Raw genomic sequence first — 17,311 nt, 5'->3', positions numbered from 1 at the left:
CCAGGTGTTTTTGGATAAGGTGAAAAGGCTTCTCCCCCAGGCCCAAGCCACAGGGCTGGGAGTGGCAGCAGTGGGACGGAGGCAGAACTGCTGTGGGCTTCTCTGGGGCTGAGCAGAGGCGAGCTCGGCACGAGCCCCCACTGCAGCCCAGTCCCACGGGGGCTTGTTGTCAGCCAGATGTGCCGGCAGGGCCCCATAAGTGGTGGGAAGGGGGGATTTAGCCCCTAGAGATGGTGTGGGTGGGAAGGCAGCTCCCTGCTCTAGGATGCGGTTTGTAGAGGGGGGACTGAGTGCTGGGGTGGCAGGAGGAAGGACCCAGTGGAGAGGGAGCAGAAGGGCTCCATCTGCTCCATCACGGTGTGTGAATTCCTTCATCAAGAGAAAAAGCAGAGACTGAAAATCCCTTTAAGCTGGCAGGGAAAGGCAGGAGAAGATGAAAGAGCTGGTAACCTGAGTCCAAGACACTTGCAAATGAAATAAGATGCACATTTTTCACAGAGAGATGATTGAAGCCTTAGGGGGGGGGGGGGGGGGGGGGAATTCATCCTTGGCACTCTTGGAGACCAGGACTGTTTAAAGGAGTGAAGGTGCTGTTCACCCCAGGTGCGCAGAGGAGCCGACCCCAGGGCATGCAACTTCCCCAGAGCTAGCAGCACCCTGCGGGGCAGCACCCGGGAGCCCTGTGCCTGCAGCCGGGCTGGGGCCACCCAGCAGAGCCCTGAACCCACACCAGGTCCCCCAGCACCCATTAGGGCCTGGCCTGGAGGCCCTGCACCTGCAGCCTGCACCCACCCCAGGGCCAGCAGCTCCCAGCAAGGCACGGCCTGAGGAGAGGACCCGGGTGCAGGTTCCTGGTGGGGCAGCACCCGCGGCTGGGGGCTTCACGGGAGGGGGGGGGGGGCAAGTGTCAGGGCTTGGTGAGGATGAGGGTCGCTGGTGCAGGGTGAGGAGCAGGACGGTGAGCAGGGATGGGATGGGATGGGGACAGGGATGGGGACGGGGACAGGGATGGGGTTGGGGATGGGATAGGATGCGGGGATGGAGGTCGCTGGTGCAGGGTGAGGGGCAGGACGGTGAGCAAGGATGGGATGGGGACGGGGATGGGGACGGGGTTGGGGACGGGGACGGGGTTGGGGACGGGGACGGTGACGGGGCTGGGGACGGGGACGGGGATAGGGACGGGGATGGGGATGGGGACGGGGTTGGGGACGGGGATGGGGACGGGGACGGGGATGGGGACGGGGATAGGGACGGGGATGGGACAGGATGCGGGGCCGGGCGCGGGCAGGGCTCGGCAGCGAGGGACCGAGGCTGCTCCTGGCCGAGCGGGGGTGTGCGGGGCACGGCCGGCGCTCGGAGCTGGGGCCTCCGCGGGCTGCGGGCTGCGGGCTCCGGGTGCGGGTGCGGGTGCGGGTGCGGGTGCGGGGCGGCCCGAGCCCGGGGCCGGCGGGGGCAGGGCGAACAAAGCGGCGGGGCCGGGCGGGCGGGGAGGGGCCGGACCCGGGGCCCTCCCCGCCGCGGTGCGCGGACGGCGATAAAAGCCGGGGCGCGGCGGCAGGGCGCGTACTAGGGAGGTAGCCGGGCAGCCATGCAGCTCGCTGGGGCAACGCTGCTGCTGTGTGCCGCCGCGGTGGCGGGGGTAGCCGTGGGACCGGCGCCGGGACCCGCAGGGGGGCGGCCAGGGGCCGAGCGGCGGGCGGCGGCGGGGGGCGGCGGTGGCGGCAAGGAGCGACGGGCGCAGTTCGCCTCCTGGGACGAGGTGAACGTGATCGCCCACGGGCTACTGCAGCTGGGCCACGGCTTGAAGGAGCACGTGGACCGCACCAAGGGGCAGATGCGGGAGCTCGGCAGCCGCCTGAGCGCCCACAACAGCTCCATGGGGCGTCTGCTGCGGCAGGCGCGGGAGGCGCAGGAGCGGGGCGAGCGGCTGCGGGCCAGCGTGCGGGAGCTGGAGGGCCGCGGCCGGCAGCTCCTCAACCTCTCCGAGGCTCTGCGGCAGCGCCTGGAGGAGGTGGCGGCCGACAAAGCCGAGATCCAGGGGCGGCTGGAGCAGCTGGAGGGCCGGGTGCGGCAGGCGTTGCAGGCACGGCCGGCCGGTAACCAGAGCGCCAAGGACCTGGGAGCGCTGCAGGTGAGGGAGCATCGCCCGCAGCAGCGGGGGGGCGACCCGTCGGGCACCGGCAGCGACTGGGGGGAGTGGCCCTGGAGGGACCCGACCTGCCCGAGGCACCGAGAGCGACCCGGGGAGGCGAGGGAGACCCGACCCACCCAGGCACCGGGAGCGACCCCAAGGGGTTGGGGCGGGGGGACATGAATGCCAGACCCTCCCGGATTACCGGGACCGGCCTCGAGGGAGGCGGGCAGGGGTCCCTGACTTCCCGGGAGCGGCCGCGGGAAGAACGATGGGAGACTCGACCCTCCTGGGACAACGGGAGCGGCTGGAAGGGGGCAGCTGTGGGGAGCGCCCCGGGGGCGGGGGGAGGCCCGACCCTCTCGGGGCACCGGGAGCAGCGGGTGGGAATCGGCCTCAGGAGCGGGATGGGAGCGGCTGGTGGTCCTGGGGGCAGCGGGAGTGCCCGTGGGGACAGGCCCACCTGGCTCCGGGCAGTGCGGGCAGCACAGGCAGATCCCCCCCGAGCTGCGGGATTCACCTGGCTCTCCCCCTCCGCAGTCCCTGATGGATGCACAGAACTTGAGAATCGAGGAGCTCCTGCAGAAGATCAAGCAGCAGCAGTACAAGCTGGACAAGCAGAATCTGCAGATTAAAAGCCTGCAGAGCAAGGTGAGCTCCTGTCCCGCTCTGCGGCTGGGGAGCGCAGCCCGGTCCGGCACGCTGTGGGGACCCCGGCAGGAACTGCCCCGGCAGCCCAGCTGGCACAGTGCTCTGGTGACAGGAGAACAGGCTGCTCCCCGGCATTGGGGACCCTGCAAAGGCCACAGCCCTGGTCCTTGTGCCGCAGTGTTGGTGCAAGGGTGGTAAGCTGCAAGCTTGCCCAGTATTTGCACAAAGCCATAGGAGGAATTGGTGTGGGAACAGGGTCTCTCTGGGCTCTTCTTTTGAGTTTAGCTGCAAAATAAACTCGTTCGCATGGGTGTGAAAAAACCACAATCCTTTCTGGCGTTGCCAGCCTTGGGTAGCTGCTATTCCTCGAGGTTTCTGGGCAAGCTCAACCCCAGCTCTGGCCATGGGGGAGCAGCTGGCGGCTTGGCTGATCAGCTGCCCTGTGAAAGGGCATTGAAAATGAGCTAAGATAAAACTGTTCTGACTTGTGCATTTTTTTTAGGTCAATCTACTGATCCCCTTACACCTGAAGGACAACAAAACACAGTCTCCAAAGTGGAAGATAAACCTGAAGAGCCTCAGCCTCAGCAACCAGAGCCAGAATGCTAGCGGGGAGCACGTGCCGATGCAGAGTGAGTATCTGCCTGTGCCACCCCGCTCCTCCTCGCTGGAGCAAACCTGCAGCAGTTGCAACTGTTTGGAAACAAAAGGTTCAGTTGTCCTGAGTGAGGATGTGAGATTTGCTTGCAAAAGCAGAGCTTGGGAGTTTGGCCAGGCTGAGGGGATCTGGAGCACAGGCAGGATCCTAGCCTTCTGGATCAGTATTAGTCCAGCAGGAATTTAAGGATTTAAGAGGAATTTTTCTGCCTGATATTAAGAATGCAGTGGGGAGTGGACAAACACGGCTAGCAGGTATTTGTCAAAGAGGATTGGTAGGTGGAGGGGTGAGTGCAGGCAGGAAAGGAGGATCTCTGCTCCTTGGAGTTAACTCTTGTTCACCTGCTTTTGCTTTACCAGGCAAGGTCTGCTTCTCGGTTTGTCTGCTGGCAGAGGGGAGGGTTAGGGAGCCCTGAAGCATGAGGAGATCTAGATCCTTGTGCGTCCATCTCCCTTGGCTCATATTTAGGGCTCATACATGAAATGCAAGTGCCTTGGCTCGCACTGTCCTTAGAAGGTGCTGAGCTGCAGCAAATGCCTGGGCAGCAAAGGCACCAGGCACTCACAGCCCTGGGAAACGCGCACCAGAGCAGGCGAGTGGATGCTGCGTCTGGAGCTTCTGGCTGTGCCTGGAGCATTGTCTCTGCCAGCAAGGGGACTGGAGGAGCTCCTGCAGAGCAAAGGGTGGGTGTCCCCAGCTGCGCTGCGTCCTGCAGCCGCCCTCCCAGACAGGAACTGGTGTCCCCGCCGGGTTTGCTGGCCAGGAGCAGCTGCTCTCGTGTTATGTCAGCTAAATCACGGTGCTGGCTCTGTCTGTGCAGCTGTCTGGGGATGTCCAGTGTGAGCCAAACAGAAACCAGGCAGAGGATGCATGGGGAAATCCTGCCCAGGAGTTAATGCAGGGATAGCTTTGGGAAAACACTTGGTTGGTTGGTTGTGGAGCCTGGAGCTGTCACTGCTGTGCCTGGAAGCTGGATGGGCAAAACAAAGAGCTGCAGAATTGATGTGGACAAGGAGAGAGATGGGACATGGGGCTCCAAACTCCTCCTGGTGCTCCACTTGGTGGGGCTGGCCACCCAGCAGCGGGACTATGTGAGATCTCCTTTGGTCAGGGCAGCACTAGCAAGCCAGAAAACTGCCTCAAAACCTCTTTCCTCCCCATTTTTTCCCAGCTCTGCTTTGTAACTTGTCCTCAGTAGTGTGTTGTAGAATCCTAGAATCCTTTGGGTTGGAAGGGACCTTGAAACGTCATCTAGTCCAACTAATTCCAACTCACTGCTTTTCTCTCATGTTATGCTGAAAGTTGGGTGCAGGGAGATGGATTTAGGTCTCTGCTGTTTACTGATGGCAGGTGTAGGCTGTGCTGTCAGCTCTGTGCTGGCTAATGGGTGCTGGGTGCAGCAGCCCTTGTGAAGCATGGTGGGAGGCACTGAGAGCCCACAGCCCCCAGGGATGCTGTGAGGAGGGGGTGTGGGGGTGTGTGTGAGAGCTCAGCACCTTCTCATGCTGCACCCTCCTGGAGGAGGAGACCCTGAGCATCCCCAGTGCCCTGGGCATCCTGACTCCATCCCACCTGGCCAAGTTGTGAGCTCCCCCTTCTCTGGCCTGATCCCTGATGTTGATATCGCTGACAGAAAACAAATTGGCTTCCTCTCATTAGCAAGTCAAGTGAGTTTGCTGGCCAACCTTAAAGCACATAATATATGGTGGGACAGTTCCCTGCGCTCTGCCCGGGGAGGCTTGTGGCTGCTTTCAGAGCAGGCAAGTGCTGGCGAGGCTTGTGCTGGCGGCTCCCTGCCTATTGTCAGGCAGAGCCGCAGCGCCAGCACAGCCCCGGGAAACAGCGATGAACTCCACCAGCAGCCCTTGCAGAAAGACCCTTTTATTTGCATCCAGCGAACACAAGTTTTTTTTTTTTCAGGCCAGAGATGGCATGGGGCCAAGCATGTGAAAGTTGAAGGCTTGAAGCAGCCTGGAGAGGGAAAGGTTTAATCGCTTGCAGAAAGAGGATCACGTCTTTAGGCAGAGCCTGTGCTTTCTGGCAGCTCGCCGAGTAGGGGAAAGGTAGAGCCCAGCTCACTCTCCTCGTGGCGCTGGGACTCCAAAATAATTGGGTTGGGCTGGGGAGGGTGAGGGGGAGGCGATGCAAACAGCTCCAGGCATGCCCTGCCATCCGCAAGAAAGGGTGTTTATCCCGGGTTGGTGACCTCCCGTCATGCCTGGAGATCCTGTTGGGTAAATACGGTGCCATGCCTGGGGCAGCTCCAGCCAGCCTTGTTGATTCTTCTGTCTTGTTTGGCTAAATAAAGGGGGAGGGAAAGAAAAACATCCAGAGCAGCCAGGAGGTCTTGTTGTTCTGCTGGTGCCATACGGATGTGCAACATGAACTGGAACTAACGAGCATGTTCCTCAAACAAAAAGATTGAGCAGAGGCTGTTCAAGCAGCTGCATCTCATTCAGCTGCTCGAAAGACCCCGTTGCTCCAGGAAAACAGAAGAGACCTGAGTGCAGTCATTGTGGCCAGGGCCCAGAAGAAACACCAGACATGGATGGGGTTGACTTCTGCACACTGGGGCTACTGAGCATCTGCCCGGGCACTGTCCCGTTGATGCTGGGAGATATGATGAGAGAGGAGGTAAGGAGATCTGCGGGGCCAGGCGAGCCCGGCAGCCTCCAGCACCTGCCTGCTGCTGCACTTGTGAGCCAGGGTGGCTGCAGCTGGGTGTGAGGGGTCAGGTTGTGGCTTTTCCTTCCCCTGAGCCTCGTTTGGCTTCCCTGGCTGCTTTCCTCTAGGAACTGGGGATACTGGGAATGCACTTGGCCTCCCCACAGTGCTGGGTGGCTTTGTGTGGTTTTGATCCTTTGTGCAAAACGCTCGCCCTCAATCCATGTGTGGGAGGGCTTGGGGCCACAGGCTCATCCCACGGGTGTGCTGATGGGCTTGGTGGCACCAGGCATCGGCCCTGGGATGGTGAGGGATGCGAGCGGCAGCGTGAGCCCAGCCGTGCTGGCTGCAGGCTGTCCCGCTGCAGGCAGTGGGAGAGGGGCTGTCTGTGCCAAGGAGGGGAAAGTTCGTCAGGGGAGGGGTGGGTGGGTAAACGGGTGAAAGGTGGTGGCAGGTGTCACATTGCTGTCCCCTGGGTGTCGTGCCCCCCCCCCCCCCCCCCCCCCCGACCTTTCCTCCAGTTGTGGCTCCACTCTTCGCCTCAATGCAGCACCAGGGCTACCTGAGCACCCGGTGAGGATGGGGACAGGGTGATGCCCCGCACGGGCTGCTTTTGCCCTTGGCAGCTCAAAGGCCCCATTTCCCCCACCTCTCTGCCCCATGCGAAGCCCTGCAGCCATGGGGGAGGCCCACTCTCCCTGCCACCACCCTGAACCACGGTGCCAGCCCTGATGGGGGGGGACGGAGGGGGCAGCTACTGCAAGGGGGACCCCATGGGGGGGCTGTGGGGTGGCCAGCACCCTGGCACAGCCCAGGGCTTGTCTTTAGGTTTCTTCACCCGTCTGTCTTGGGGTCGTGCTGGCAGCAGCTGTGAGGCACCAAAATCCATCCCACCCTCATGCAGGGGAGAACAGACCCCCTTTGTCTGGGGGTGACGGGGGCACCTGTCCTGGCTGACAAAGAGCCCCTTGACTGCCGACAGCCTGGGGGCTGAAGTCCCCGCACATCCTCCTGCAGCTTTTTTGACTTGGGTTTTGTAACAGGTTCCCCCCGGCCCCGTCTCTCCCTGAGTGCGGCGGGTGGTGGTTTCTGGGTGGACTTTTATCAGCGCTGTTGAAACGGTGCTTTGCTGGCAGCTCTGGGCAAAGTCCTCGCAGGGGCAGAAGGAGAAGTGGGAGCCCGGCCGGCGTGGGGATGGAGGGGGGCAAGATGGAGGTGGCCTCACCCCAGGCGAGCCACTTGTCCGATGAGCTGGGGCTCCCTGGGGTCCACCCACCTCTTCCCTGCCCCGGTTGGTGTGTCTTGATCAAAAAGGTCACCCCAGCCTGGCCGTGTGCCTGCTGGTGGCAGGTTGCCCAGCGGGCTGGCTGGCTGGGGCCACCATAGTGGCCGGGAGCAAGAGGTCATGTGCTGGATGCTCAGGCGCCTTCCTGACGTCAGGACTTGGGGTTTCCCTCTGCTGCTGAGGCCCTTTGAGACTGCCTCAGCCTCGGGGTGGGATGGAGATGCTTGGCCCTGGTTTGCCCCTTACGCCATGCCAAACAGGCTGCTCCTGCCTGCTGTGGGTGTGGAGGGAGCTGGGAAGTTTCTTGGGTCTCTCTTCGATGGGGAGCTGTGCTCTCCAGCCTAGGTCACCCCAGCCTGGCCCAACGCCTGGCTTCTGCCTTGGATGGAAGCCCAAGGAGCTGTGTTTGGATAAATAGAAAGATGTGGGGTCACCGCATTTAAAGATGCTGAAGTCAGGGGCCATCGTCTCCAGTGCATGTCCAGAGCTGCAGCCACAGCTGAGCACAGCTGGCTGGGCTTGGGGCCAGGGCTGCAAGTGCCGGGGCCATGGTAGGAGCAACCTGCTGATGAAGTGTGACTCGGGGCCGTCTCCTCAATCACTGTTTCCTTTCCCCCCTCACAGAACTCCCAGAGGATTGCCACCAGCTCTTCCTGGCCGGGCAGCAAAGCAGCGGTGTTTTCCAGGTGCAGCCTGCAGGCTCTCAGCCCTTCAAAGTCTACTGTGACATGACCACAGGTAAAGCAGTGGAGACGTGTCCCACAGTGCTTTGCGTGGTGGTCTTGTAAACGGTAACCCCATATGACTGTTGTTTTTTTTTCTTGCCTGCAGAAGGTGGCTGGACAGTGATCCAGAGGCGCACAGATGGCTCTGTGGACTTTGACCAGCTCTGGGATGCCTACAAGAACGGCTTTGGAGACCTTCGTGGTAGGTAGATGATGGTGTCTGTCTTCTTACCGTGGGATAAGTGATATCTTAGCACAAATTATCCCCCTTGCTGGCCCCTGGAGATCTCTATGTGCCAGAGCACAGCATTGGGCTGAGGAGGGGGGACAATGCTTGGTAAGCCAGTCCTTGGTGGTCTTCCCTTGTCCTGCAGGTGCCAGATAGCGATTCAAATGCTGCAGTGTCCTGGGTTGACCCTGTTTGTCTCTGGAGTCTGTTCACATGTCTGCTTTGCGTGGCACGTTTGCGTCCCTGCAGCCAATGCAATGTGTCTTGTTTCAGGTGACTTCTGGCTGGGCCTGGAGAAGATACATCACCTTGTCCAAGAGGGAAGATACAATCTGCTGATTGAACTTGAAGACTGGGAGGGAAATTCCCAGGTGGTTCAGTTTGTCTTCAGCCTTGGTGGTGAGAGCACAGCCTACACACTCAACCTGCTGGGACCTCTCTCTGGAGAGCTGGAAAATGCTATTGGGGACTTCAGGCAGCTGCCCTTCTCCACTCGGGATCGTGACCATGACCTCAAAGCTGACACAAACTGTGCCAAACACCTCTCAGGTCAGTACAAGCTCTTCCTTCTCAGTGGCGTGCACTTTTCTTTCAGCCCTTTGCTGTCTGGTGGTGGCCATGAGTGGGACAGTGACCCTGTGGGACTAGACCCCTTTGGTGTTGAGCCAGGCTTCTCCCCTGCTTCCCTGGGAAAGCTGCACCCTTGGGAGGAGCAGTGCAGGGAACCAGGAGGGAAGCTAAAAACAGGAGGGTTTAATGACTTGGGTCTTGGCCCAAGCATCTCTCTTCCCAACAGCTTTGCTGGCTGCCACCTTGCTTGGAAACCTTTCAAGCAAAGCAGAGGCCAGTCCCCAGGCCCGAGATGGGGCTGCTGAAGAGTTTGAGGGAGTTTTGTATGCAAGAAGGAGCAGCAGGGATTTGCAGACACATCCTGAAGTCATGTAGGATGTGTGCCAAGGTTTCCCTAGTGCATGGGACTCCTCAAGTGTCTTATAAGGTCCTGAAGCCCTGGAAAAGTGGGGAAAATGGGGGCAGCAGCCGCCTTGAACCCGGGTTTGGTTTTTTGTCTGGAAGTGCTGTGGGTTAAGCCTGCCTCTGCGTTGCCTTGGTAGGTGGCTGGTGGTTCAGCACCTGTGGCCATGCCAACCTCAACGGGAAGTACTTCCGCTCCATCCCCCGCCAGAGGCACGAACGCAAGCAGGGCATCTTCTGGAAGACATGGAAAGGCAGGTATTACCCGCTGAAGTCAACCACCATGAAAATCCAACCTGCAGAACTGGAAGCAGAGCCCTAAAGCTCTGTGAGACTTGACCCTCTCTGCAGAGCACAGACCTGAGCTCTGCCACCTGGTGTTTACAAAAAACAAACCCACCCTCCCTGGGATGTCCCCAGAGGAGCATTTCTCTTGATTAGCGGCCCTTTAGTGGCATGACACAGCTCCTCGCTGTAAGTAAAACAGCTCCATGTTGCTGAAACCCCTGGATGGGAGCTCCCAAACCAGAAGAGGAGCCACCAGCTGGGACATCCACCTCCAGAGCATGCACAAGGGTCTTCCAACCTGCCACGTGCTGCTGTGGCAAGTTCAAGTTGTCTGGTGCTTTCTGTCCTGTCTGAACACTTGTGTGCTGGTTTTGATGAGCTTGGGACTCGGGGGGAGGGGAGCCTGTGAAGTGTTTCACTACCCTGGACCCAGGTGTTGGGTACGAAGCCTTGCTGTGTCCTGTCTTTCACTGTTGTTCCCAAATGATGTCCTATGTACCCTCCTGTGCAAGCCCCCAGAACCTCCTTCCCCCACTGGTGCTGTGGGGCAGTGAGCCCTGGGCAGCTCCATCTGCTCAGCCTCTGCTCCAGTGACTTCAACCCACTGAAAATATGGGGTTTGGTGGAGAGGCTGAAGGACACCCTGTGCAGAAGGGGACTTCAGGCTTGCTTGGCTTCCCTGGCCCCCATGGCTTCAAAGCCCTGTATTTCTGGCTGTGCTAGAATTTGCTGGGAGCTGGGGAAACCAGCTCCAGGAGCTGGGTGGGATCGTGCATGAGGGCCAGATCCTGGAGGGCTGAGTCTTAAGCTCGGCCTGGAGCCTACCATTGTTGCTGGGGGTGGTGAGGAGGAGCACGAGGACAGCACAGGTACAGAGCAGGGACTGTCCCTGGGCAGGACCAGCCCTGCTGTCAGCTGTAAATCCCCCTGAAGCCTGGAGGGCTGCCTTCTCCCAGCAGACTCCCTGTACTTTGCAGAGTGAATAGCATGGTCCTGTGTGCACGCCCCAAAACTTGCTCTTAAGGGCCAGGGGACCACAGGGTTTTTCCTCTGCAAGAGCCACGCTGCCTTGTCGGGTGCATACCCTGCCGTACAGCATCACCTCTGCCTTCAGGGTCAGGGTCTGAGGAGAGGCGGGCAAAACAGGTCCCCAAAAACCGTTATGGGCCAAGCTGCCGTCTTGGGGCTTCCCAAGCATCCTGCCCTATTGAAGTCATATTGACTACTGTGCTAGAGCTCCTAGCTGCTAAATACTGTAAATAGTCATTTGTAGGATGTTGGATCTTGTTGATGGATTTCCTGGTTTAATTTGTTTCCATATTTAAATGCAGTGTTAATAACGATGTGGTGTAATTTATAAATGTTGATGCTGGAAAAAAAAAGCAACTGTAGTTTGTGTATTTTAAACTTTTTTTTGTACTAAAATATCTTTTCTGAAGATGTCTTTTAATAAAAACAAGCCTGTAACTGTCCCGCCTGGATTATTTGCCTGGTGGTTTATCAGTAGAAGATGTGTGGGAGCTGTGTGAGGACTCTGGATTCAGAAACTTCACTTGTTGGGGGTTTGACCTGAGCATGGTTCTTCCTTCTGACCTCATTTTCAGCTGTAGCCTTGTGGAGCATTTGGAGATAAATCCCTGCTATAGCAGCTTGAAGTTTATGGGCTTCTAAATTTCTCTTCCCCTCTGGAAATGAGGCCCTGGGGCAGCAAGTTTACAAGTGACAATCAGCTGGCTTCACTTATTTGCTGATGGCAGACCTTTGCACCAAGATGATATTCCTTGGAGCTGGCTGGAAAACTCTGTGCCAGCCCCTTGAAGAAGAGCAGAGGCTGAGGTCTGAATTATCTGGATGGAGTAAAGTCAGAGCTGATGAGGACAAGCTCAAATTTACCTGCTTATACCATACGTGCGTAGTCATCTCTAAAACCATTTATTGCAGCTTCTGGGGAATGATTACATATGTAGGAATGAAAGGAGCTGGGGATGGAGTGGCCTGAAGATGATGGGGGCAAACTCCAGCTGTGCTCATAATCCCAGACATGTGGCCTGACATTGCAGTTGGAGAAAACTCCAATATAGGCTTAAGAGGTGGACCCGTGCAACCTCATGAGGTTCAACAAGGACAAGTGCAAGGTCCTGTATCTGGGTTGGGGCCACCCCAAGAACAGGTACAGACTGAGTGATGAGTGGATCGAGCAGCCCTGTGGAGAAGGACTTAGGAGTATTGGTGGATGAAAAACTGAATCTGAGCCAGCAATATGCGCCTGCAGCCCAGAAAGCCAGTGGCATCCTGGGCTGCATCAAGAGCAGCATGGCCAGCAGGTGGAGGGAGGGATTCTCTGCCTCTACTCTGCTCTGGTGAGACCCCACCTGCAGTGCTGTGTCCAGCTCTGGGGCCCTCAACATAGGAAAGACAGGGACCTGCTCGAGTGGGTCCAGAGGAGGCCACAAAGGTGCTCAGGGGGCTGGAGCAGCTCCCCTGTGAGGACAGGCTGAGAGAGTTGGGGTTGTTCAGCCTGGAGAAGAGAAGGCTCTGGGGGACCTTCTAGCGGCCTCCCAGTGCTTCAGGGGGGCCTACAGGAAAGGTGGGGAGGGACTCTTGATCAGGGAGTGTAGTGATAGGTTGAGGGGTGATGGATTCAAACTGAAAGAGGGGAGATTTAGATTAGATGTCAGGAAGAAATTCTTCCCTGTGAGGGCGGTGAGGCCCTGGCACAGGCTGCCCAGAGCAGCCGTGGCTGCCCCCTCCCTGGCAGGGCTCAAGGCCAGGCTGGATGGGGCTGGGAGCAACCTGGTCTGGTGGGAGGTGTCCCTGCCCATGGCAGGGGGTTGGAACTGGGTGATCTTTAAGGTTCTTGCCAACCCAAACCATTCTGTAATTCTATGAATATAGATTTTTTAACTGCTCAAGGAAGGGGGGGCAAAAATTGCTCATTGCAGAAAGCAGAGACAATAGACTGATCTAGTCCTCTAGAGCAGCTGTATAAATCCCGACGTAGCTAAACATGGCCCCAGCTCCCGTGTCTGTCCTCCTTCCCTGGGGCAAAACCTGGGGTTAATGATAGCCCCAAGCACAATTGCACAAACAGTCCATTATACCCAGCTCTGTGCTATCCGTCTGCTCACTCTTGCGTTCAGAAATACATTTTTAATGTTCCATTTGCTTAATTCAAAGCTTGTTTAGTCCCTGGGTGCACCAGCAGATACTGGAGTGCCATGTTTTAGTCTGGATGCTAAAGTGATTAGACTAAGGCAGGGGTTTAATGCATCAAATAGAAACTAGTGAAGGAGTTAGCTGTATTTATTCATTGCCAGGATTGGTGTGGGTTTTTTTTTTTAGCAGATCAGGGGTTTGCTCCTCAGCGGTGCATTTGATCTTCAGCATCTACAGGAGGTGCCCAGAGGACAATGCCAGCCGGTACCGAACACCAGCCAGGGGAAGGCTGAACGCCCCAAATCTTGCCTAGCCCAGGAACTACAGCTGCTGCTTTTTTCTGCGTCTCGGTTTCACCCTGTTCTGCTGTGCAAGTCTCTACGTCCCGTCAGCGTCAATGCCACCCCATGTCCCCAGACCACAGGTCCCACGACAGAGCGTGTGGCGTCCCGGGGCTCTTCCAAGGCCCCTCTGTGGATGCAGCGAGTCCTGGGTCTCTGTTTTCATCTGAAACCCCCCTGGAATCATCCAGCTCCTTCATTTTTCACAACTGCTTCAACTGCAGCTTGTCTGACATCTGGGAGCCCGAGGAAGGACGAGCCAGCTCCCTCCAGTGACCGCGGGAGAAACGGCACCGTGCGCTGCCAACAGCCTCTGGGTCACGGCATGTGCTGCGCCCCAAAACGGGCCATCGCTCCCGCGGGGGCCGCGACACGCTGGGCCCCACCTCAGCTCCCGACACGGCGGTCCACCCAGGGCTTCGAGTCCTCCCAGCAAAACCCCACCGAGAGCTGGCAAGAAGAGCTGCCGCTCGCTGGGTGCGACTGGGGAGGCTGGGCCGGAGGCAGCGGTGTGGCCTGAGTTCAGCACGTGCCGGGCGGCTAAAGGCTGCAGGGTCTGGGCCTGGTGGGACGGGGCTTTTGGGGACCAGAAGCACTGTGGGACAGCCCGGGGTTGTGGTCCAACGGGGCGACACAGGGCTGGTGCATGCCCCAATGTGGAGCTCGGACTCAGCAGATTGAACTGCAGCTGCTTTGGACCTGGGGGTCCTCTCAGAGCATCGTTAGGTCAAGAAGACGTCGCCCATCAGGCACCGATGTCCAGACCCAGCTGTGTTTGTGGCCCCAGCAAGCCAGGAGAGCCCTGACCCACTGCACAAAGCCCTCTCCAAATCCAACCTGCGTCTAAATGGCAGGAACAACCGCCGGGAGATCTGACAGTGGGGCCTCAAGCCTTTTTTTTATAGAACAGCAGAATTCAAATCGCTCTTTGCAAAGTTTGGCAAAAAGGGAAGGTGTTCGTGCATGCACAGAGCTGCACCAGCTCGGGTGGACGGGCTGGGCTCACTGCTTCGGTGACAGCGAGACGCCGGAGGGGGAAAGCCAGAGGCACCGCCCCGAGCCCCGCATCGCCAGCGCGGCTGCCGCAGAGCACCGCAATCAAAAAGGCAAACGGGCCAACACCTGCGTGAACCTGAAACCTGGTGCAAAGCCAAGAAACAGCGAATGAATAACAAGGGATGAGTTCCCCACGCACTGACACACCCCAGGCACCCCCCAGCCTGGCCCCTGACTCCTGGCCTCGCCAGCGCCAGCAAGGGTCATGCTTTCAAAGGCACCCCTGGCTCCAAATGCCTTGTGGGGGCTGGCGGACACTGGGGCATCAGGACTGTCCCAGTCCTCCCAGCAACTTTGGCTCTTCTGCTGGAGCTCAGCAGCATCGAGCATAAAACAAGTTTCCCATGGACACGTCTGGCATGGCTTTGAAAGCACCCACACCCTTACCAGGGACACCTCCCAAGCGGAGTATTCTGGGGCGGCTCCCTTCTGGGTGCTCAGAGGACTAGGTCCCACCAGGAGGGTGGGAAGGGGAACTCCTGGCTCAGACATCCCAGGCAGGCAGTTGTACCCCAGGGCACCGCAGGGGCTGAGGCACCCAGGACAAGAGGCAGCATCTTGGGTGACCATTTTGAGCAAGTCTTTATCATGTAGAAAAAGAAGCAGATGCCACTGGCCCGCCTGCTTTTAAGAGTGTGTGCCCCAGCATAGTTTAAGAAAATATTTGAGGTAGGACCTCTGCTGTCTGAGGCTTGATGGCCTGCGACCAGTTCAAGGACATATGTGGGATTTCCAGAAAGGATCTGCAGATGCATTGCCCTGTCAGCAACCGGTGACACGTGCCTGGTGTTGGTGTCACTGATCACTGATTCTCTAATGCGAAACATACCACAAGCCTGGGGGACTCCTGAGGGTGAAGAACTCGCTCCGGGCTCACGCTTCACTCCCCATCACCCCGGGGCAGCAGCCCTCCTCTAACACCAAGTCATCATCTTCACTCCCTGCAGCCCATGTTAAAACTCTACCCCAGGGGATTTTTGGATGGCACTCACGAAGATACCTCCATCGTATATTGTTCTGTAAAACTTACGGCAACAATTCCCAGGCATTGGAAGAAGAGAAAAAGCAAGTGATTTCCATCCAAACTGATAAAAAATAGCTTTGGGTTTTCTTTCACACTCCCTCCCCCCCATTCATTTCAGAACCAATTAAGCTACCCGTGATAATGAAAATAAGGTGATTTACTTCTGCTGTGCCCATCTTAACCAGAACAAAGCCAGGGAAGCGAAGGCCTCATTTGCAAGACCAGCAAGGAGCCACCCTCCTCTCCCTCCTTTCACCCAGCTATTCACTGGATGCGGCATTATCGGGTGTGGGGAACTCAGCATGGGCTAATTCTCCTTCCCAGGAGATTCTGCATCCAACATGTTCCAGCTTTGCTCGTCCTGATGCTCTTTAACTATTGATCGCTTGGATGCTCCACATCCCTGGGCATGCTCTTGTCACTAGCCAACAGGGCCATTTGCTGTGGTCCTGGGGGGGACAGGAACAGCATCAACGGGAGGAAGGGATAACGCCTCCCCGCAGATCCTGGTTGTTAAAACTCCCTTTAGCGTGGGAAGGATTACAAGTCCAATGCCCCATGCTTTACGTGAGCACCAAAACTGCAAAGAAAAGGTGAAAAGAAAGATTTCCACCCTGCTTCTTCAGCAATTGCCACCTGACAGAAGAGCAACAGGCCCAAACCATTGCTAGGTTGGAGTTGGCATCTTCCCTAGACCCCCGGTTCTATGAATTTTTGGTTTCCTTCCCAGCTGCTTCCATTGCCTGATAAGTGATGGACATACCCCGACGGCTTCCCAGCACAGCTGTGGGATCGCAGTGTGTTTGCAGCATGCTCTGATTCTCACCCCATTTTCAGAGTCTGGCTCATAAAAACAGTGATTTTCACTGAGCAGGAGCTGGACACCTCCACAGACAGGTAGCTGTCAGTCTGGGTGCTGCCTCTTTGCACCCCCCTGTGCATTTATTAGCCTTTATACCAGGATATGGGACCCTTTAGAAACCACGATCCCCGCCTGCCCAGGGTGTTCAGGAGTCTGGGGGATGGCGAGGGCAGTGCAGCGCTGCACAGCCCAGAGGGTCTGAACCACAATCTCCCGCCGCTGCTCATGCGCTGAGCATATCCCAAGGCTGGCGAAAAGAAGCCCAAAGCCATCTTTTTCCTCGCTGCTCTCTCAGCCTTGCTCCTGTATGATAGTGGAGACCCACTAATCCTTTAGCCAGCTGAAGGCTCCTCCGGGGAAAGTAGGGCAGAGGAGCTGAGCTGAACGCAGGCCGGGAGAGCCAGAAAGGCGTTTAATGAGCAGAGCGAGGTTCCCTGCACATCGCAGAGAGAGAAGGGAGGGAGCTGCCGTCGTCCCTGTGAGGGTTTGTCACAACCACAAACCAAACCCCGTGCTGCGACGCCAGCGTGTGCACGTGCTGTGGGGACACACTGTGCTGCGTGTTCGGACGTGGAAGGGAGGTCCCCAAAGCAGTGGGGACATCCCTGGGCTTCCCGAGCTGCTCTTTGAGGCTCGTCCCGCAGCTCGGACTGGGCTCGCAGGATGAACTGCCGCAGCTCGGCCGTCGGGAAGGCGCAGGGCCCGCTGCTCCGAGCCACCAGCTGCCGGGGCTCCCTGAGGCAAAACGGCCTTTTGCTGCATCACGGATCAGTTCGGGAAATTGCCTCAAGCCATGCCAGGAAAAAAAAAAAAAACAACCCACAAAAAAAAAACACCAAAAAAACCCCCAAACCCCAAAAAAAGAAGGGGGAAATGTTTTCCTAGAACAAGTTGTGTCACCGTGCAGGGATTTATTTTTTTTTTTTGCCGGAACACCTTTTCCAGCGGGTACCGCGCGCAGGAAGGGGGGAGCCTGAGCGCCGTGCGGGTCAGGCCCGTCCCGGCCCGGAGAGAGCAGCAAAGCGCCGGCCTGCGGGGCGCGACCGAGCCCCGCCTGGGGCGGTTTCAAGGCGGAACCCACCCGCCCACCCCCCGCCCTGCGCCCCCCGCCGCGTGGCTCCTGCGCAGCGCTGGGCCCCGGACGAGACCCGGCCACCGGCGGCGGCCACCGGCGGCAACCCCCAGCCCCGCGGCCCGGCCGTGCTCGGCGCTGCGCGTACCTGCCGAGGCCCCGCCCCTTCAAACCCCGCCCCTCCCACCCCAGGCCCC

At 58.3% G+C, this 17,311-nt stretch overlaps 1 protein-coding gene across 1 annotated transcript; it reads left to right on the top strand.

Moving 5' to 3' along the window:
- Nucleotides 1-1,588: 1,588 nt before the first annotated feature.
- Nucleotides 1,589-9,637, top strand: ANGPTL4 (angiopoietin like 4). Its single transcript, XM_086477609.1, has 7 exons — nucleotides 1,589-2,131; nucleotides 2,672-2,782; nucleotides 3,285-3,414; nucleotides 8,014-8,127; nucleotides 8,221-8,316; nucleotides 8,617-8,892; nucleotides 9,456-9,637. The coding sequence occupies exons 1-7, from the start codon at nucleotides 1,589-1,591 to the stop codon at nucleotides 9,635-9,637; spliced, it is 1,452 nt and encodes a 483-aa protein (XP_086333735.1).
- The last annotated feature ends 7,674 nt before the right edge of the window (nucleotides 9,638-17,311 follow it).

The sequence above is a fragment of the Leptosomus discolor genome, chromosome 24 (assembly GCF_034619465.1).
Source record: "Leptosomus discolor isolate bLepDis1 chromosome 24, bLepDis1.hap2, whole genome shotgun sequence".
NCBI classification, from domain to species: domain Eukaryota; kingdom Metazoa; phylum Chordata; class Aves; order Leptosomiformes; family Leptosomidae; genus Leptosomus; species Leptosomus discolor.
This window is presented reverse-complemented; position numbering and strand designations above follow the sequence as displayed.